The sequence below is a fragment of the Carcharodon carcharias genome, chromosome 14, assembly GCF_017639515.1.
Source record: "Carcharodon carcharias isolate sCarCar2 chromosome 14, sCarCar2.pri, whole genome shotgun sequence".
Classification (NCBI taxonomy): domain Eukaryota; kingdom Metazoa; phylum Chordata; class Chondrichthyes; order Lamniformes; family Lamnidae; genus Carcharodon; species Carcharodon carcharias.
This window is the reverse complement of record NC_054480.1, coordinates 60,159,523-60,181,522: the sequence shown is the minus strand read 5'-3', so window position 1 is coordinate 60,181,522 and position 22,000 is coordinate 60,159,523. Positions and strand designations below refer to the sequence as shown.

Sequence of the window (22,000 nt, the reverse complement as noted above, 5' to 3'; positions counted from 1 at the left end):
TCCATTGATGCTGAGCAGCGCAGGGCACCACCATAGCCCTGCTGTTCAGAGGTGCAGTTGAAATTCCCACCCCTCCAACCCTGACAAAAATGCATTCACCCTCATTGTTGGAGCTAAGAAGAGTGGACACTTCATCAAAGAAGTTTGTTTGCTGCAGCCTGGTCTGGGGTGAGTACAGATTCACAAAGTAGATTGTCACACCTGCCCCCGCCACCCCCCAACCTCCACACAGATGGTGAAGTGCAGCAATCGGCCTGACACAGGGTCCTTGACCCCTAAGATCTCTGGCTGAAAATATGGGGCAAAACCAAAATCTGAGGCCTGGTGACTCATGTGGACACTCCACCACCACTCCAGGAGTCATGTAGCTTTGTATCTTGGAACAGTGTGGGTTTCCCTGCAGAAAGCACACATTGAGAAAATCTGAAATCTGCGCTGTGCTTCCCTGCTGCCATTAATGTTAAGGCTGGCTATAGTTATCTTCATTGTCAGAAGTATGTGCCCAGCACCACCAGCAACCAGTATAAGGGCAGAAGGAGAATTTTTAAAATTTTCCTCGACTTCAGGAATCCAGTGAAAAATGACTGGAACCGCCATTTGGTATTCCGGTCCAGTCCGGGGGCCTTTCTTGTCGCACGGACAGACCAGAATATCAGGGCGAAGAATTGCCACAGGTCCAGGGACAACTGGACTCTGTCTCGGCGACACAGAGTACTCTGCAAAAAGTTTTGGAGCTCCCTTGCGAGGATGAGAGGAGAATCGGCGGGGGACACCAAGCCTTCTGCCAACCCACCCAACAATGACTGGAGGTCTCAGTTGTCCTAGACAACTAATACTCATTATCTGTTTCTCTTAACATTAACATTGGCAAGATACTAACAGAGAGAAATAATGAACAGCTGGTAAGGGCACCACTTTCCCCATTACCTTGTGAATTCTTTTAATCCTATGTTAGGTGTGCCTGACGGATGTGTTTTAGTTGAGAGCAAGCTCCTTGAAAACATTACCCATGTAAATGTCGACCCAACTTTTTGCCTAAAGAATGGGGCTCAAAAATTTACTTTTACACGAGTATATACGGTACGTAACAAAATCAACACTCATTCAGCATTTTGTTAGTTTATTTAGAGAGTTTTATTAAATACATTTTCATTGTTAATTGGTTACATTTTCTCATTTATATATTTTTAAGAACATATAATCTATTAAAATGCACTGAATGTATATGACAGACAGGGCTCTGTAATTCATGGATTAATGCACCAGAACATACAGATTTTGGATTTCTAACAAAATCATCTGTGGCAAAACTAAAACTGCCAAATTTCAATAACTGTTTCTATTAAAACCACAAAAGAATTGTAAATCATTTACACCACCACAATATAATAGATGCAGGGAACCAAATCCCCCTTTGTTTCTAGAAACAAGATCATTGACAGAAGACAATTGTTTTCCTATACTTTTGCCTTTCTGGTATCTAATCTGCACCATTTATCATTACAACCCAGCTGCTGTCCAAGTGGATTACTCAGTCCGAAAACGACAGCCACTCTTTTACAGGGAACTCAATTCTCTGGGTGAATCCAAACCGTGATGGGCATCTAGTCCACGGCAGTTCAAGCATCTTAGTTCTATTTGTGCTCATTGTTCTTATTCACTGGCTGCCCTGTATGCATTCTATGTATCTGAAGATTTGGATACAACTGTTCTTAGTATAACTGCCTTATAGGATAGACAGATCTTAAGTAATAACTTCAAGACCCCATAAATATTTGCTGCTCAAGATATTTTCAATTTAGTAGGACTATTCATTTAAACTTTATTTGCCTGAAAATAATGGGTTATTTCTCTTGGGAATCTCAGCGAATGAGGCCTTGGGTCAGAATAAGGTTTCTTGATTTACATGGTACTGGCAAATACCTGTACCACAATGGGCATACAATCGGCATGCAGTGTGTGGGAGCAAGCAGCATTGCTTATCAATATCTTGTAAGGCCACAGGAAATATTAATAATGGGTCCATACAATGTACCAATCAAGATCCTGTAACGCCAGTCCTTATTTTTCAGGTCCAGGTGAGACAGACATATACTCCAGGTGAGGCCGGTGTGTCTACTTCCTCCTAGCATTACCAGCTACCTGGTGACCAGGACCAGAGTAGAGGAAATGCCACACCATAAAATTTCCTCCTCCTGCTCATAGCATTTTGATGCGAGGCCCTGTTTGGGACAGTTGGATGTTCTGCCCCAAAAAAGGTCCACGGAAGCTCAAAGTGAAGGCTGGAACTGATGTATTAGCATCCTGAGCTGTGTCCCGGGCCTCCGGTCACAGCCCCAGTAAATTTAAACCGAGAGTGTGTCCGAAAGGCCTATGGAAATTTGGGGTCTCTACGTAGCCTGTGAGAAAATGCACCTAAATATCCCATAATGCCACAAGGTTTAGATACTCCAGCTCTATCCAATATCTTTTTTTAAATGCTACATTAGTAAATTCATAAAGAAGGTCCATTGCCAGAGGCACTTCTTGTTGAAAAAAGCTAGGCCTTGACAATTTGCAGTCCTGGGCATCACACCTTTACCTGCCAGGAGCCTCTGCTGTTAAACATGGCAGACTTGCTGATGCTAGGAGACATTCCCTGATATGCAGCCTAGTGCTCATGCTAAACAATGTTTTAGTTGGAATATCCATCTATTGGAGAGGCCAGAAGATCTGGATGAAGCTTGCCTTAAGAAAGCTACTTTAAAAATTAGGGCAAAAATATTTGGCCTTTTGGCTTTGAGAGCCCTGGCCATGACCACAGCCTTCCTCCGCCAGCCTACTTCCTGCTGGCTCCACTTCATCTCCTCCTTGTCTGATCAGATTTAACTCAACCATTGCAGTGGGCCCTACTGAGAGGCAGGGACAAGCTAATCTTGACAAGGGGGTCTCCTACTTCCTCTCCCTACCCTAGCCCAAGCCTGCTTAGGGTGAAGGCTATGTTTGGGAGGAAGGACCTCAATGTGCCCAGCAGTTCTTGCTGACTGCCTGAAGGTATGGTGGGAGAATATTGGAATGGCTGCAGAGTGTCCATGGCTTTAATTGATAGCTGCAGTTTTACCACCAATGGGAAGACCTTTAGAGAGATGACAGCATTCACTTGTGATAAGGGGTGGTAAGGAGTAAAATCAAAAATACAAACAAGGTTTTTCTCAACTCAACTCAGAAGATGCTTCTGGCCCTTTTGCAGTAACCTACAAAGGATTACCTTGCAAAGGAAAACAGAAGGCCCATTTTATAGGCAAGTGAAAGTTGTTGAAGAATTGTATGGATGCACAACTAATAATGGAGGTCTGCCCATTCTCTAGTTTGGTTTGGGGTTCGCAAATGCAGCACATGCGAGCCTGAATTAGGGTTAAAAACATTTTTAATACATGAATGATCATCCATTACTCTATAAAATTGTTTTAAGATGCATTATATATGAATTTAAACCAAAAGGTGCCATGCTACAATTCAACTATCCTCATTTCTTCTTGCATGAGCTTAGGATAAAATGAAGGATGCAGCCCTTCAGAAATTAAGCCTGATGTCCAGACATTACAACATGATCTTCAGTGTTCAGCTAAAGCTACCAAAATGTTAATGTAAACAGTACAAGATTTCTCCTCACCAATAATTCAATGCATAGGAGTCAATGAGCATATCGGCCCACTAACCTTATAAAAATCTTCAAAGTCCTTCAAAATTCAACATATTGTTTGCAACATCTGACCAAGCAGAAAATTGAGCTCCATCCATTTCTGAAGCCACTTGGTTGCTACTTTCTAAAGCATGGTTTGTACCACCAATTGCTGCATTACAATCTGGACATTTTGCTTTTTCCATTGCACCTCCGCATTCTGTGATAACGTAGACATGTCCATTTGGGCACTTAAACCAGTGACCTTGACGAAGGCCCATTGCCTTAACTATCATCACTCTCTCTGTTTCAGATATAGCAAGACCAGTTTCAGGTAGAACCAACTTCAATTTTTCCATTTTCCCTTTAACAAACTTTTCGTTGTCTTCAGTGAACTTTTTTGTGCACTCAAGGATTCTCTGCACACACGCAATATCGTGTTCCGTTGAAGAATCTAGCTTTCTGCCTGATGCCATGCTGCACCGGACATAAAGGTCAAAAAGAAATGTTAGCCTCTGAATTTCACTTTGCAGATCAATAAGCTCCTGTCCTGTGAACCTCCCTCGAGATTTATCTATCCACTTCAGACACTCAAGCAACTTAGTATTGAACTTCCCTTTCATGTGCGAATTTAATCTTGCCTCTTGACGTTTAAGTTCAGCAAGTCTGGAGAGAAATGCAATTTTATTTTCAATAACTGTCAGACCCTGTAGTGACAGGGGACACAACTGTAACGCAGCAGACAAGTTTTTATCCTGATTTGGAAGCTGTTCAGCTATAATGGAGCGCTTCTTCAGTTCAGACTCTAACTGTTTCCTAAGTTGGTTATTTTTCTCTGCATCTCCTTGGACAACCTTCTTTACTTTTTCAATTTCACAGAGACTGTTTTTTATTATTGTCCCATAGCGAAAATTCTTCCTGATGGGCATTCGGCACTTCGGGCAATCTTTCAGCCTTATAACTGTGTCACTGCCTTCTTGCTCCTGATTCATGTACTGGTCAAAACCAGTCACCTCAAAAATATGGCAGCAGTCTTCTAGTTGAACAAATCTGGCATTGGGCTCATCTTCATTCCCAAAGAAGATATCAGTGAGTTCAGCATAGTGGCACACACGACACATTTTCGGGCAAGGCTCGCCACAGAGGCCAACACAAGGGTGTTGACATTTCAGGAGTTTCCTGCAAGGCTCATTACAAGGAGGCCTGTCGCATGGCTCTGAGCAGAGCTTATGGCACTTATAGTGCCGACAAATCCATTCACAAGGCTCCACACAAGGAGTGCACAGCTCCCCACATTTCCTGGCACATTTACTGTGCTTGCATAAGTTTTCACAGCGCCGCTGGCATGGAGGGCACTGGTTTGTGCAGGGTTCCAAGCACTCATGTGAACAGATTAGCAACCGCCTGCAAGGCTGTTGGCAACTCTCATGAAAGCGACCTTCGTAGCAACGATGGCAAGATCCAGGACAGCTGTGGCTGCAGTCCAGCTGCATTCTGCATTTTTCTTTGCAAGGAACACATCTTCCAATCTTTGCAGCCTCTTTTATGTAACAGTCTACTTCCTGGACATGATCACATTTCAAGGTTATTGATACATTTATGGTGCACGTTGCACAATCTTCCCCACAAGTTGCAGCACATTTATGGCCACAGTGCAGGATTTTTGAACATGGTTCCTTACAGACAAAATTTTCTGGGTTCTTAGAACAAGGAACTTTTTGCAAGTGTCCACACTGAGGAATCACTTTATCTACCTTGACTTGGCATTTGCCACATTTCTCATAGCAGGACTTTGCACACCTATGTCCATCCTCACAAAGTACTTTCTGACACGGTTTCAAACAATTAAATTCCTTATGCTCCATATCGTATGGATGACATGCTCTAGTACAAACGTGGCCACAGTCCAGCCTGTACTCACATGGCAAGCTACAGCCTCCCTCGGGCACTTTACTGAAATCTTCTGCTTTAGACACAAGGGTCATAGTTTTAGGGTGATTCTGACAGGTCAATAACAATGAGGGACCAATATTGGCATTTTCATGCAAGGTATGCATGATCTTGCTCCAAAGAGGAACATTCGCTAGAATACTCATGTTTCCTATGCAGTAAAGACCCTTCTTGGCTCGAGAGAGAGCCACACAGACCCTGTTTGCTATTTGCAAGAATCCGACATTGCCTTTCTTATTGCTTCTTACAAGTGAAAGCAGAATAATATCGTTTTCCTCTCCCTGGTATTTGTCAACCACGTGCACCTTCACACCAGCAAACTTCTTGGACGGCATCATTTTACGCAAAGTGAAGAGCTGTCCTGTGTAGGTGGTGAGGATGGTGATCTGAGAAGGTGAGTAATCCTGACAGATCAGGTAGTAACACAATGCTACAACAAAGGCGGCTTCATGCAGGTTCTGATGACTCTTCCCATCCTGGATTTCCTCTTCGGGGTAACTGTGTTCTACAAAGAACAGGTTTGAAGAAACTCCCTATGGAGAAATTATGGGAAGGAAGAGAGAGAGTTAAAAATATGTTTTTAAAATGTCAATGCAACAAATTCCACAACTAACTAAAATTGTGTTGTGCAAAACACATGATAAATCGGTACAGATAAACAGAGAGACAGACTGGAAATATCTATTTTACTGAGAGAATATGGAAACCTTCTTTGAGAAGACCGCATTTTAAACTAACCTAACATGGATGCCTGCCATTCATTTTGCAAGAGGCTTGAACCCTTTCATTTCAAAATGGTTCAGGCCACTACATTTCAAATGTAAAATTAAACTGTACTGACAATACAATTCTATATACTACATCACAAAGAAGTAATAGTAACATTAAATACTTGACTTCTGTAGTATGATGATGCTGTCAAGCAGTGCTGACTTGTTCCAGTTCAATGCGATTGAAATGGTATCCAGATCAATCTCAATCTGAGATTTTTCCTTCTGGGCCACCTATATCCTACGTTATTCAAGCTGCCTCTTTAGAATGAGTACGCAGGATTAAATACAGGCTTATATATCTTATGAGGTTGGGAGATTTTTTAGCTATTTTTTGGTATTCTAGTGACAAATGTGGGAAGCCTTCACACTTGCCTCCTTTATTACATCTATCTCAACACATTCCTGGCCAGTTTTCCACATGCTTCCCTTCATAACGTTGATGTCATCCAAAACTCTCTTGCTTATGAGGTAACTTTTACCAAGTCCCATTCATTTCTCGCTTGTGTTGGTTGACCTATTTTGGCTCCTGGTTAAGCAACAACTCTATTTTAAAAATTCTCATCCATATTTTTGAATCCCTCCATGGCCTCAACCCTCCCTAGCTCTGTAATCTCCTCCAACCCCACAATATTGCTCCTTTAATCCTGCCCCCTTCAGCATCCTCAATTTTAATTGCTTCACCACTGATGGTCATGCCTTCAGTTGCCTAGGCCCCAAGCTCTGGAATTGCCTCCCTAAACCTCTCCACCTCTCTTTCCTCTTTTAAGATGTTCCGTAAAATCTACCTTTTTGACCAAGCTTTTGGTCACCTGCCCTAATATTGCCTTATGTGGTGCATTGTCAAATTTGCTTTGTAACACTCCTGTGAAATACCTTAGGTCAGTTTATTATGTCAAAGACACTTCTTTAAAATCGTTCATGGGATGTTCACTGTTCACTGGTTAAGCCAGCATTTATTGCCCATCCCTAATTGCCCATGAGAATGTGATGGCGAGCCGCCTTCTTGAACTGCTGCAGTCCATGTGATATAGGTTCACCCATAGTGCTGGTAGGGTGTTTGAAGATTTTGATCCAGTGGCAGTGAAGGAACAGCTATATAAATGCAAATATTGTTGTTAACAAAAGCTTACATAATCATAGATGTTTCAGTGACATCACTAAATTACTGCAATGGTTAGAATAAAACTGCAGTAAATGCTATTCATTTTGCACTCCATTCATTCCCCTCAAAAAAGGTCTATTCACAATTGTAAAAATGCAGTTCAAACCTTGATGTTTTCATAATTCAGTACAGATGGGTGATTCTCCAACTGTTCATAGATGTGAGGACTTAAAAGCGCAGCAATTTCAGGCCTCATGCGATGCTGAAACACAAAATTAATGGAAAAATTGACACTTTCTCCTGATTGTTAAACTCCCCCATGCAACCAAGTTCGGATTTCCATAGATATTAAAATCATGGGGGAAGGTTATGAATTGAAACCTGTCATGGATATATTCTTAGATTTAATGGAGTCTGTTATTCCCTTAAACATTCTGAATATCTTGCATTTGTGAGACTTGGCTTGTGCCCTATCTCTCCTTGTGTGCCAGCATCCCCCTTGTGTCCTGGGCCAGATTGTAACTTAAAAATGTGACTATTATAATGGTCAGGAGGGGAAGATGGGTAGTTAGGGAATCAAAAGGAAAGGCATTAAAGGAGCAAGAAGTGGGCCTTGTGGGTTAGGTGAGCTGGGGTTAGGAGGGGAGTTAGAAGGGCAGAGAGATTGGCTACAGGGCTGGTATGGGTGGGAACAGTGGAAGCTAGAGATGTTACGATCGCCTTGGAGAAATTGTAAACCAAAGTAACCAAATTTACTGACTGATCCCCAAATGAAGAGACTACCTACAAGATTCCACATTTTTCAGCTTTTCCTTTAACACAAATCAGAACCAACACAAATTACACTTGAATTAACAGGCAAATGATACATCAAATAAAAAAGGTAAATTTCACTTTAAATAGTCGATGCAACAAAGATATGCATTACTCAGGCCTAAGCAGACACAAATATGGCAACATGTAGTTACACAGTTCCACAATATGCTGTTCTTCATTCACGTAGGGTGGGTCAGGAATTCTATCTGACAACAGCTTTCAGTAAGGCACACTTCTAAGAACCCTCCCTCCTTTGGGTCACAGTAGTCCTCATGGTGTAACTTTCCAGAATTCCTTTCAACCCACCAACCAATAACACCTCGATTCACAGTTTGGCCACTTCTGGGAAAACATTAAGTCATCTAGGCATTTGCTAGCTTTCCGTCTGCACTGCATGAAATCCAGTGGTGTACCCTAAAATTTATTTTAATCTTAGACTGGTCTTTCAATGTTGCCCATAGCTTGGCTGGAATCTTATGATCATCCTCAGACAGATCAGAGGCATAGAGTTTGAATACAGATCTTTATCGGAGGCTTCTTTTTACCGCTGCTACATGTGCTGCTCACTGTGCAGACTAACTAAGATGGCTGCTGCAGCACGTGACATCGCATCACTTCCTGTGACATAACTATCTAATAGTTGTATACTTTACATGTCAGCAAGCACACTATCACAACAATATCCATCTAAGCCATTGATTTTATTTTGCTAAATTGGAGCAGCAACCAACAGCAGGTCTACTCGTGCCTCAGTATATGCTGAGTCTACAGGGTCACTAGCACATATCGCACCCTCAGTGCTGGTGGTGTTCCTCAGTTCTGTTCTTGAACTTTGTCAGCTGACCATATTGCTGTAGCATTAGGCTGAAATGTGCGTTATTGATGTGGAAATTGTGAGAATTTAATGACTGGGAATTTCTGAACAAGGCAACTTTAATGACCATTCAACAAGAAGCTGCGCTTCAGCTATCTCTCGTACTGCTTTCTACACGTGTTGACAGAAGGAAAGAATTTGAGCCTGGGGAGATTTTGCTCATCACAAATTCCTTCACGTTAATATTTACTTAGGATTAACGCAACAGCAGGAGAGATTTTTCTGCTTCAGTATGGAAGCAATTTATTATTTGCGTGGCTGTACCAGCCACATTATAAGTAAGCAGTTCCTGAGAAAATAGCAACAGAGGTTGTGTAATTTTACGCTCCCTAAAAACCTAATGGTGACCTTTTATTTTAATGTAACAGAAAAGTCACCCTTTTAGCCATTTTAACTTAAATAATAGCTGTGTTCCAGCAACATTGAAACTAGGCTGTCAAAATACTTCTGATTCATTTCACCCATTCTCACCTGATAATCTAGTCGAATATATGGAACATTCACTTTTACAAGACGTTCAAACAAAGACACTTCCAGATAGAAGTTTCTGGCCAGGTCATACACTGTAGCACTGGGCCGCAGCTGTCAGGGAAGCATTACGTGTTAATGACTGGATGCAAAAGGCATGGAAAGCACAAGAACATTCACATAATTGGCTCATTATCAATAATCAGATAGACACAAGTATCAAAGCTACTGGAAGTATTTAAAGAATAATTGATATGTATTTTCAAAGGCACAAGAAGCATGTTAAGCTGACATTTCATAGTTGGCATTGGGTAGTCACCAACAAAACTACACAGTTTGCAACTTGGCACATTTGAAGAGGGAGCTATAACCTCAAGAGGTAGTATAATACAGACTTTAGGGAAGTCCTTTGTTAAACCCTAATATATTGAAATCAGCTCATATTCTTCTGGATGTTGAGCCTGGTCCTGCATAGTTTTGGGAAAATAATACTGCTGTTGAGGTTTAGTAGTTGTTAGGTGAATCTTCATTACCAGTATAGGTGGGCCCTTAGAGTTACTGAATTACTCGACAGACTGTGGACTGCAGCAATTTTATGTTTTTGTTTAATGTTTATAGATTTCAGCAGAATATCCTATTACATAATTAAAAAATACATATTGCTAATATTTAAGCAACATTTGAGAAACAGAAGATGTTTAAAATTTTGAGGTGAGGAAAAAATGATTGACGTCAAAAATGTTCCCGTTGGCCCTCACCCATTTAACTGCAGGACCCCTAGGTGTGATTTGGTTTATCGTTAGAATCCATGAGCTTCACAACACATTTGTTTTTAATTTGTATTTCGAGGCTGATGAGAAAAAAGCTCACTGTGGGGACAATTAGAGCAAATATACGATGACATTTTAACGCAATATCACAAGTTCAAAAATAATAAAAATGTCTTAGTTATGTTCACTTGGCTGAATTTGCCATTACTGTTCTTTGGATATGACCGCACACCTCAAGAACTGGAATGCAGAAAGAAGGTCATTTTTGTACTGGTCATTTATGAGATGAAATGAAAAAACACAAAAATTGAGTACTGTGGTTCCATGACCGAAAGTATCGATGTGAATTCCCCATTGCAGGTGAAGCTAAATACAGGAGGCTATCATATGCATGGGAGGTCTTGTGGCACAGTGGTAGTGTCTCTACCTCTGGGCCAGAAGCTCTGGGTTCAAGTCCCACTTCAGAACTTGATGGCCGTGGAAGGTGTGTTCATAACTTGGCTAAATTGGCCTTCCAATACACTTGATGGCAGCTGGTAAGAGCAAGGTAGTTTCACTGCATTACACTGCATGCATTGGTTGCCAATGTCCTCTTTGGGCATGGGGTACCTGAAGGAGGAGGGGGATCATATGCACAAACTGTACAACATATCCTGCTGCAAGTCTACAGTGCCAGCCTTTGCATTGTGGTGGTTATTCCAGTTCATGTTCCTTAAACAATGCAAGGCTCAAGTAAATTTAATCATGTAAATTGAACTATTATCGCTGTTTACCAAGTGAGGCTTTTAATAGTGAATAGGTTTCCTCAAAAATGGAACAAGCTTAGTTAGACATCCAATTCCAACAATAGAAAGATGAACTTTCAAACCATGTGATGAGTTCAAATTCTAGCCACAATATATTTGGATTAATCTACGCTCTTTAGATAAATGTGACCAGTTTTTGACCTATTCGATAGCTGCAAGGTCTGTAGGTATAGGTCTGCCCCATACAAGTGCAACTCAAATTATACTGTGGTGCAGAGGGTGACTTTAGATTTGTTTTTTTTTATTCATTTATGCTGACTAAGCCAGCATTTGTTGCCCGTCCCTAATTGCCCTTGAGAAGGTAGTGGTGAGCTGCTGTCTTGAACCAGCTGCATTCATTGTGGTGTAGGTACACCCACAGTGCTGTTAGGGAGGGAGTTCCAGGATTTTGACCCAGCAACAGTGAAAGAATGGCAATATATATCCAATTCAGGATGGTAGGTAGCTTGGAGGGGAACTTCCAGGTTGTGGTGTACCCATGTATCTGTAGCCCCTGTCCCTCTAGGTGGTAGTAGTCGTGTATTCGGAATGTGCTGCCTAAGGAGCTTTGGTGTATTACTGCAGTGCATCTCATCGGTGGTGGAGGAAGTTAATGTTTGTGAAAGGGGTGCCAATCAAGCGGGTTGCTTTGTCCTGGATGGTGTCAAGCTTCTTGAATGTTGTGGGAGCTGCACTCATCCAGGCAAGTGGAGAGTATTCTGTCACACTCTTGACTTGTGTCTTGTAGATGGTGGACAGGCTTTGGGGAGTCAGAGGGTGAGTTACTCTTGTATGTGACCCGCTCTTGTAGTCACATTATTTATATGGCTAGTCCAGTTCAATTTCTGGTCAATGGTAACCCACAGGATGTTGATAATGAGGGATTCAGCAATGGTAATGCCATTGAATGTCAAGGGGAGGTGGTTAGATTCTCTTTTGTTGGGGATGCTCATTGCCTGACACTTCTGTGGCATGAATGTTACTTGCCACTTGCTAGCCCAAACCTGGAAATTGTCCAGGTCTTGCTGCATGCATCCCACAATCCCACAAACTGGTTTGAAAAAGTAAGCAAGATGATCAAAGAAAGCAGTGAGGACATCACCTGACTAGATCAAATGAACAGCCACTTAAACGGTAGAAAGGAAGGAGCGGCTTATACTAACCTGCTGATGGTCCCCAATCAGAATAAGGTGTTGGCAAGCACTGCTGAGCGTTGTTATTAAATGAGCTTCCAGAACCTCAGCTGCTTCTTCTACCACCACAATGCGGGGTTTCAGCTCCTGAAGTACCTTCCGGTATTTAGCTGCACCTATTTGAATCGATAATTCAGATCAATACTTTCAGTCATGAAGCCACATAACTCATGATTTTTATACAAAAGCCAAGATACTGCAGTTGCTGAAAGGTTGAAATAAAAACAGAAAATGATAGAAATACTCAACAAGTCTGACAGCATCTGTGGAGACAGAAACAAGAGTTAATGTTTCAGCTCTGCGATCTTTCGTCAGGAATCCAGTTCTGACAGAAGATCATCAACCAGAAGCATTGGACAGGATTTTCGTAGTGAGGTGATAGGAGGAATGGTGGTGGGTGGGCTGGTATTTCTCGCCAGGGGTTGGCATGACAGTTCCCCAGCACAGTTCAGATTCCTGGTCATTTTCATGGAGGTTGGGTCAAGTTCGGAATTACTACCTGACCGTGAGTGTGAGATTACCAGTCAGCAGGTGGGCCAGAATAAGCAGGCAGCCTCCCAGTGGCAGACCTGGTTGGTGGGGGGTAGGTTGGGGGGGGCGGCGGGTGGTGAGCATTGTGGATGCTTTTAAATCACTACCTCCCCACCTCCCTCCCCTCTCACCCAACACAATTGTGATATGAAAAATGGCCACAATTGCAGCTGCAGCTCCCCCTCCACAAAGGCAGTCTAGCAGCTGAAGGGACACCTCCATCTTGAGATGTCCCCTCTCTCTCTTACCTGCAATGACAGATTGCAGCTTTTTCACTGCCGGAGGGCCCCCTATTAACAGTAACTCGCAAAAATTGTATTGAGTAACTATTCCCAACATAGTGCGACGTTGATCCCGATGTTGGGTTCCCGAACCGAAATGGAAAATCCAACCCACTAACTCTAGTGTCTCTCTCCACAGATGCTGCCAGATCTACCGAATACTTCCAGCATACTTTCTGTTTTTATTTCAAGGCTTTTGTGCTTCCGGCTCATATTTCATTTCAATGACTAGGGAAAATGTACTTAAGCCTTGCAATGGACAGCAAATTCGAGATAGCTTTGGGGAATTTGAGCTGCAACAACCACCCCAACTTAAAAGCGGATACTATTGACTTCCAGCAGCATCTACTGTGCAATTTGTACCTTTGGGCTGTCAATAAGGTGCAATAATGATCTTGGTTTTGCCATCCATTACTCAACTTGTGCTGTAAAATCCAAAGTGAAGATATATTCAAGCGATAGTTTATTCCATCAAATATCAAGTGCCAAATATAGAGCTATGCTAACAATAAGAGGGGGTTAAAAAGTTTGCTAAATGCTCAGACTGTTTATCAGCAAACATTGTGTGGAATGGTTCCAACATGTCAGACAGGATTCTCCTCTTCCAGGGAAAATTCCACCCACTCCGACCTCAACGCTGACTCATTTCTCTCTGTTGGGAGGTCATTTGATAGTCATGGTGGGTTCCTGACAGAGTTGCTGCCATCAAGAGGAGGCCCGCCAATGTCTGTTCACAAAATCCAGAAGAGATAGACGGGCATTTAAGGAAGCAGAAGTGACCCGAAAACCTGGGAATCCATGGCCTTGTAGGTCTCAGGAGAGGTTTAAGTCTATAAAAAGTAAGTGGGGCCTACATTGAAGGGAGAGAAAGCCACTACAAGGCCCTCTTCATCCACTGGGGGGGCCTAATGACCATTACAGACACTACCACCACCTTCTACATGGTGGTCCCAGAGAAAAATAGTAACTGAGACAGACACAAGGAAAATCCGCCAGGATTACAATGGGGAAGATGCAGCCAGCAGTGATGCCTGCTTGGGAGAGCACAGTGAAATCCAAGTTGGGCAATGGGAGAGGAGGAGTAGGTCTCACTGCTAGATTGTGTCTCATTCTCTATCATTTTAGGTGGAATCTTGGAACAGAACATGGCCCTTGGCTCCTTGTCAAGTGCACTAGGAAAGTTGTTTTGTGCAAAATATGTACCTAAATCATAAATCCCTTTATAAAGAAAGAGTTTACATTTCTGTTACATGCAAGTCACAGAAGAAATCTCTTCTTCGCACCCTCATCCCGCTCCGCATGCTGTTTGGTAAAGCCAATTCCTAACCATTTTGATGCTGATGTCACATAATCTGCAATGTATCAGCACAGATAGTAGATTTTAAAACAAAATCAAACCTGTGGTTGTCATCCCAACAACTTTAGCTTCCTTCAGAACCCAGAGGTCTTCTTGCAGCCTCAACTCTGCCAACCTATCAGCTGCCGCTTGGTAGAGCTGCTCATGCTGAATTATCCGTCGCCTTACATCTGTTTGATACATGGACAACCACAACCTGGAATTTTCAAAGGAATTATCATCGCATATAAATATTGGAATGATCACAGGTCTAGAAATATAGAAAACATTATGGGAAAATGTTCCTAAATATTGCAAGCCCAAGATTGCCAGGACTTCATGCTCTGAACTATTAATATAGGCTGGGGATTTGCTTGAACAAATACACCCTCCACCCCACCCCACACCGCCCCCGCTACAGATGTGCTGGAAATGGATGAAATGAAAGGAAATTCACGTATAGTTCTAGTGTGATTCTATTACTGGCCACTAGAGCCAAGATTTGTCCAGATATTTTACAGAAATTAGCACTTATCCAATTTGAGGGTGCTTCTCTGCTCAAACCCACATCTTGGGCCGCTCCCGTGTCTGGGATCTCAGTGTCTACCAGACCAGGACAAGAAAAGGTCCATCTCCTTTAGCGTGACCTTTGCACTCTGGGATGGGTGTTCCCTGGGCACATGGAGTTAGGAAAATGGGCCCCTATGTTTCAACACACTGGTGGCAGGTTCTAAAATCAGGTACCTCTTCAGCATCTGAGCAATTACACATGAACGCATGTTGCATCTCAATACATACAAGGTCCTCTAAATTTAAAGGAAGAAAAAATGTCTTTCTAAAAAACCACATATTTAAAACTTATCAATTCCTATCAAATTAACTTGTGGCACTCGAAGTGGTGACAACAATTTCACTAATGAGCAAAGGTCAAGAACATCATGTAGATTTTCTGTGACATATATAATGGATTAGATTTTCCTTCAATATCATGAATTCCAAATTTGAATCTTAAGACCACTCATTAGTCAAATTGCGTGGCTTCGCTGAACTGATTTAAGCAGTTCTCTAGCTGGAAAATCAAACAAAAAAAGTGTTTAAAAAGTAAACTAAAGCATACAGGACCCCAATGGGTTGCAGTGGAGGCACCTGTCTGGATGGTAATGCTCAGAGAAGTGGCAGAGACATCATAGAAAAATCATGGTCTCAAGAACACTGGCGTTCAACGACAAAAAGGAGGGCATGTGGAAGAGAAAATAATGTGGAAGACTGAAGAGGAATGTGTGGCTATGACCTGTACAGGCGCCATCTATCTTTAAGAGAAAGCATCCAGATGTTGAAAGTTCCTCTCTCCTCTGCTGCAGTCATAGCACCGCTCTTCCGCAGTTCTGCTTGTGCTTTCTGTTTCATTTTCTTCCTTTCGCTGCGTTGCACCTGTTTAAAAACAGCAACATTGTGCTAAACATGGGACTGAATGATCACATGAGAAAGATATTTTGAAATATGCAGAGGAGATACTTCATCAATTTTTAAAATAAATGTATTGTGATCCAATGCTTCTGCAATAGGCTCTTTTCAAAGTATGGGCTGGTGACAGTGGATCTCATCCAGCCCTCCCTATAAAATCACAAGCTAACTGCCCACAAGTTTTCATTCGCAATGTGGAATTATTTTCCAACTTGCACTGATGGTGGGTAAGGTCCCCCACTGCCATGGGGTACTCAGGAGAATTTGAACTATTGTGTCAACAGTGATTGTTGACGATATCATGGCTCAAAATTCCATGGGCTGAATTATATGGGACGCTTTGGTCCCCGATCCCCCAGCCGAAAATTTGGGGAGGAGTCCTCCCAGGAAAGAACAGCTGTCCCGCAGACATTTCACAGCCCAGCAGTTAATAGATGGGAAGTGGGATTTACACCCCTCAGGGACAGGAAGTCCCACCTCAGAGAGCTGCCAGCCAGAGGCCCGAGGCTCTCAATGTACTGGTAGCGCCAGTGGAAGCTGTGGCCACTGCCAGTACTGCACTCGGGCAATGAAGAGGGGAGCTGCAATGGATCGCAACATCTTAGGTGTTTGGGGGCTGGTAAAGAGCTTGGGGGTGAAGATTTGAGAGTCCATGGGGAGGGAGCCATGTAGAGGAGTTACACTTTGGGGGGGGGGGGGCTCTCTCATGGCCCCAGGTGTCCAGTTAAAAAGGGACGGCCCCACCGCCCACTGCCAGCCACCAACTCAGAGGTTGGGCACTTGGAACGACTTAAATGCAGGCAGCGGCAGAATGAGTTTGTTAAGTGGGAATTAATTGTCCATTTAAGGGCCTCAATTAAATCCAGCCCAATTTTTTTGATAGCTTTGTTGAAAAGAGTCTAATTAATGGTGACAGTGGTTCTTTAAAGTTTCAGAACCTCTAGATTTACCTGCCAGCCACCTTCCTCCTGTGCTCCCTGAGGTCCTTGCTTGTTAAGGTTCATTGCTAACAATGTGTTTGCCAGTTCATTGAGATCGGCATCTTGTTTCTTCTTGGTCCTCATTTTAGGCTCATCATCATCAATCATTCTCTCTCGCTGGATGAGCTCTGCTTCCTCAGAGATTTGAATCAACTCCTCTTCTACATCTTCATCCTCAATTTCCTCCTGTTGGTCATCTTTACAAAAACAAGGTAAAAAGGCTTAGAACATGAGAAATAGGAACAGGAGAAGGCCATATGGTCCCTTGAGCATGCTCTGCCATTCAATAAGATTATAGTTGATCTTCTATCTCGAATCCACTTTTCTGCCCGATCTCCATATCCCTTGATTCTCTTAGTGTTAAAAAATCTATCAATCTCCACCCTGAATGTACTCAATGACTGAGCAGCCATAGCTCTCTGGGATAGAAATTCCACAGATTCATAATCCTCCGAGTGAAGGAAATTTTCATCATCTTAGTTTGAATTGACCAATCCCTTATCCTGAAAGCATGGCCCTGGTTTCCAATCTCTCCAGCCAGGGGAAAGAGTCTTTCAACATCTACCCTGTGACGCCATCTAAGAAATTTATACGATTCAATGAGAACACTTCTCATTCTTCTAAACTGCATAGAATATAGACCCATTCTACTCAATCGGTTCTCATAAGACAATCTTTATTGCAGCCCCTTGAAGGCAAATACATCTTTCCTTTGGTAGGGAGGCCAAAGCTGAGCGCTCCAGGTGGGGCCTCATTAATGCCCTCTAATTGCAGCAAGACTTCCCTACTTTAAACTCCATCCTCCTTGCAATAAACGCTGACATACCATTTACTTTCCAGATTATTTAATGTACCTGGATATTAACTTTCTGTGATTAAATGACAAAAATGAACAACTTGCACTTATATAGCACCTTGAATGTAATAAAATATCCCGAGGCACTTTACATTTGATGCCGAGTCGTATCAAGGATGTGAAAGCACTAGAGATGGTCCAGAAAAAATTTAAGAGAATGGTTCCAGGGGTGGTGAACTTCAGTTTTGTGGATAGAGTGGAGAAGTTGAGGCTGTTGGCCTTGGAGAAAGGAAGGTTGAGGGGAGATTTGATAGAGCTATTCAAAATCATGAAGGGTCCAGACAGAGTAGATAGAGACTGATCCCATTGGCAGAGGGGTCAAGCTCCAGAGGACGCTGATATAAGATGAATGTTTAACGAGCCTAAGGCAGCTTGAGGAAAATTATTTTTTCAGTCAGCCAGTCGTTAGGATCTGGAGTGCACTGCCTGGGCGTGTGCTGGAGGCAGATTCAATTGTGACTTTCGAAAGGAATTAGATAATTACTTGAAGAGAAAAATTTGCAGGGCTACAGGGAAAAGGTGGGGGAATTGGACTAGATTGAGTTGCTCTTGCATAAAGACAACATAGACATTCTATGATTCAATAATGAGATTTTTGTGCAGGTGATCAAAAGTTTGTTTTAAGGAACGCTTTGAAGAAGGAAAGAGAGGCGGAAAGGTTTAGGGAGGAAATTCTAGAGCTTAGGGCCTAGGCAACTGAAGGCACGGCTGCCAATGTTGGAGTGATTAAAAATCGGAAATGCTCAAGAGACCAGAATTGCTGGAGCACAGAAATCTTGGCAGACTGTAAGGTTGAAGGAGATCACAAAGATAGGGAGGGACAAGGCCAGGGAGGGATTTGAAAACCACAATGAGAATTTTAAAATAGAGAATTTTGAAATAAATGCTTGACCAGGAGCCAATGTAGGTCAGCTAGTACAGGCATGATGAGTGAGCGATGCTTCGTGTGCATTAGGATACAGGCAGCAGAATTTTGAATGATCTCAAGTTTGCAGAGAATAATGAGGAAGGTGGCCAAGAGTGTAGAATAGTCCAGTCTAGAGGTAAACAAAGGCACAGTTAAAGTTCTCAGCAGCAAATATGTTGAGGCAAGGTCAGAGTCGGGCAATGTTTTGAAGGTGGAAATAGTCAATCTTAGTGGTGGCGAGGATATATGGTCGGAAGCTTATCTCGGGATCAAATGTAACACCAAGGCTATGAACATAATTCATGTACAAGAACATCTAAATCTCTCTTCACACCAACATTTATTAGTCAGTCACTTTTTAAAAATATATTTTATCTTCTATTCTTTCTGCCAAAGTGGATAATTTTACATTCCACTCAAATTTGTCGCATTCTTGCTCAGTCAAATTGTCCTTTTGCGGCCACTTTGTGTCCTCCTCACAGCTTATTTTGCCACCTAGTTTTGTATCATCAGCAACCTTGAATACATTACACTTGATCCCCTCAGGTAAGTCATTGATATAGGTTGTAAACAGCTGATCTTTGCAGCATCCCACTAGCCTGCCAACTCAAAAAATGAGCCATTTATTCCTAATCTCTGTTTTCCGTCCATTAACCATTTCTTAATCTAAGATAATATATTATTCACAAACACATGTAATGAGCCCAAATCTTGATGTCAAGAATGAACATAAAACAAATCTGTCAAAATTAGGCAAAGAGGACCCCTGATATCTCTATAAGGTTCAGCACTATTACTGGGAAAGCAGACCACCGCATTGTCAGAGTGAGCTGAGCAGTCAGTTTGGCCATTGGCAGGAAGAATTGCAGTCTTTCTGATCAGAGATAGACTTAGACTTCCCATCAAGGAAAGCTACCTCTTTGGGTGCTGCAATGACAGGAAGATCAAATTCTGTGGGGATTTTAGCCATAACACTATAGGGTAATTGGATGCTCCACCCTTATCATTAACCAATCTAGATTTTGACACTGAGATGGAAATTTGAGGTTTTCATTATAAGGGTTTGAGATTTTCTTGAAAATCTCATTGGAAAGAACATCCAATTATGGGGTAGCAGCAAGAATGTACACAGAATAATTCACCCCCAATGAATGACGCATTCTGACAGCCAATTAATGGTGGCAAAGATGACAGTAAGCTTGCAATCCAGATTTTTCTGCCTTTCCAAATTAAGGGAATTATGTTAAGTGGTTAGTAGTACTATTAAAGAGAAAACTGGCAATGGAAGTAATGGAGGGCAATATTATTTGGGGTTTAGTAACAATCCATTGAATAATGAAAAAGAAATTCTGAATATGATATTGGGAGCCTTACCTGCATTTTCCATGTTCTGAGGATCTGCTCCAGGAATTGCCGTCACACTCATGAAACCAAGACCGAGCCACTCCAAGATTAATGAGTGCCTTCCTCCAAGTAAGCCAAAACCATCAAATGCCTACACGAGCATTAAAATATTCAGTAAAATGGTTAGATGTTCTCCAACACCAACTTCAGGCCTTATCACCAAAACTGACAGAGCATGCATCATAAACCCTCAAACAAATATTTAAAACAATTAGTTGTGTCAGGTTTCAATTGTGTTGACACAACCTGCTCATAACAGCAGGTAAAGTACAATCAATCACACTTCAACTTTTAACTGCAACAGTAAAGTCCATCAATTAGCACACAGGCTCCCCAGTGCACATCTGAAATAATGACAAAAATAAGGTATCCAGTCCGTAAGATACAGAGGGAACCATAACTCAGTATGTCTGCTCCCGGTGCCAACCAGTGATCTCTGCTAGAAGAAGGATACTTAGACATCAAATGAGAAGTGTATCTGGTTTAACTGTGATAGCTCTGATTAAACAACCTGCTAATATTAAAGTCCTAAGCTCATCTGAAGAATATACAATTGTTCAAGACACAAAAGAACTGCTGGCATTTGGAACCATACTTCATCAATGCATTCAAAAGAGGTATGAGAAGGGAGAAAATGATGGTGGGGTAATGGGGGTTAGAGATATCTTGTGTTGCCATACCAGTCCATTCTGCAAGCTATTCCAATGCATTGCAGAGATGTATTTCTCTAAATACTGCTCATGAAGAACCCCTTGTGTTGTGCACTCCAAGTGCTGTGCTGCTGCACGAATCTTCTGCTCTGATTCCCTCATCTGATTGGTCACCTACATTGATTACAAATTATAATGATTCAGTGAGTTTTGCTAATAATAATTCCAGATCATGGGATTTCAGCAACATATTCCAATCTTACTTCAAAATAGGCGCCTCGCAAGTGTTGGGGAAGTTTTCTTCTGAAATCTCTGCTGTTTCTCAGTTCCTTCAGGGTGAATCTTTTCAGTAGTTCACTGTTACTCCTTCCACCCACCCTGACCAGGCCGGTGTGCAAAAATCCATAGATTCCTGAACAAGAAAAAGACACACACATGTTAACTTTGTAATGAAGTTACATGACCTGGACTCTCCCCTTCCTCTCAGAAGAGAGTCAGAGTGAGACTTCCATCCACCACCCTGATGCACTTTTTGGGGTTGGGACTCCTTCATCATGCAGGGCAGGCTTCCAGTCGGATCTCTGCTAGCAAGGGGCAAGTGCCTACCATAGCCCACCAGGAAATTCTGGCAGTGATACCATGGAACTGCCAGTGTATTACCTGAAGAATGGGATCTTTTAAAGTCCCCAGGATTAAGAAGGAACTGGCAATTTTTAGGTCTTCACCTGTGCCGAGGCCTTAAAAGATGAAGGGAGGGAAATTAATGTTGAAGTAGAAATGAGGCAGCAAACCACATTACCAAATTTTGCTTCCGATATCCCATTGCTTTGTGTGCTGGATAATGGAGCAAAATCCAAGCTTATTTCCCCTCGCCAAGGAGATTGTGCGGGGGCAGGCGGGGGTAGACGTGAACCCGATCGGCGCCCCCAATCGGGGCCTCGGCGACATCTTACGTGGGTGGGCTTTAATTGGTATGACGCACGCCTGGAAGTGTTGCATCTTTCACGAAAGAGCTCAGAAATTCTCTGAGGCACAAACAGGCCTCAGAGAGATTATATTCAGTTATGAAACATTGCAGAAAGGTAACAAAAAAAAAAATTTAAGGACACGTCCCCTCATGTGAAACTGTCATATGAGCTGGGACATGTCCATTAATTTTTCAAAAATTATTATAATTAATAAACCCTTCATGAAACCTC

General features: G+C 42.3%; 1 protein-coding gene across 7 annotated transcripts in view; it reads right to left on the bottom strand.

Moving 5' to 3' along the window:
- Nucleotides 1-1,103: 1,103 nt before the first annotated feature.
- znfx1 (zinc finger, NFX1-type containing 1) overlaps nucleotides 1,104-22,000 on the bottom strand; it is a 55,758-nt gene continuing 34,861 nt past the window's right edge. For all 7 annotated transcript variants that reach the window (XM_041203990.1, XM_041203987.1, XM_041203989.1 and 4 more), the window contains 10 exons: nucleotides 21,065-21,213; nucleotides 20,832-20,975; nucleotides 20,122-20,242; nucleotides 16,955-17,181; nucleotides 15,832-15,971; nucleotides 14,603-14,757; nucleotides 12,363-12,508; nucleotides 9,648-9,758; nucleotides 7,653-7,748; nucleotides 1,104-6,144 (listed from right to left, as the gene is read on the bottom strand). In XM_041203990.1, coding sequence (XP_041059924.1) covers nucleotides 3,712-6,144; nucleotides 7,653-7,748; nucleotides 9,648-9,758; nucleotides 12,363-12,508; nucleotides 14,603-14,757; nucleotides 15,832-15,971; nucleotides 16,955-17,181; nucleotides 20,122-20,242; nucleotides 20,832-20,975; nucleotides 21,065-21,213 — 3,722 coding nt within the window. In that variant the 3' untranslated portion in view covers nucleotides 1,104-3,711. The remainder of the gene's footprint in view (nucleotides 6,145-7,652; nucleotides 7,749-9,647; nucleotides 9,759-12,362; nucleotides 12,509-14,602; nucleotides 14,758-15,831; nucleotides 15,972-16,954; nucleotides 17,182-20,121; nucleotides 20,243-20,831; nucleotides 20,976-21,064; nucleotides 21,214-22,000) is intronic.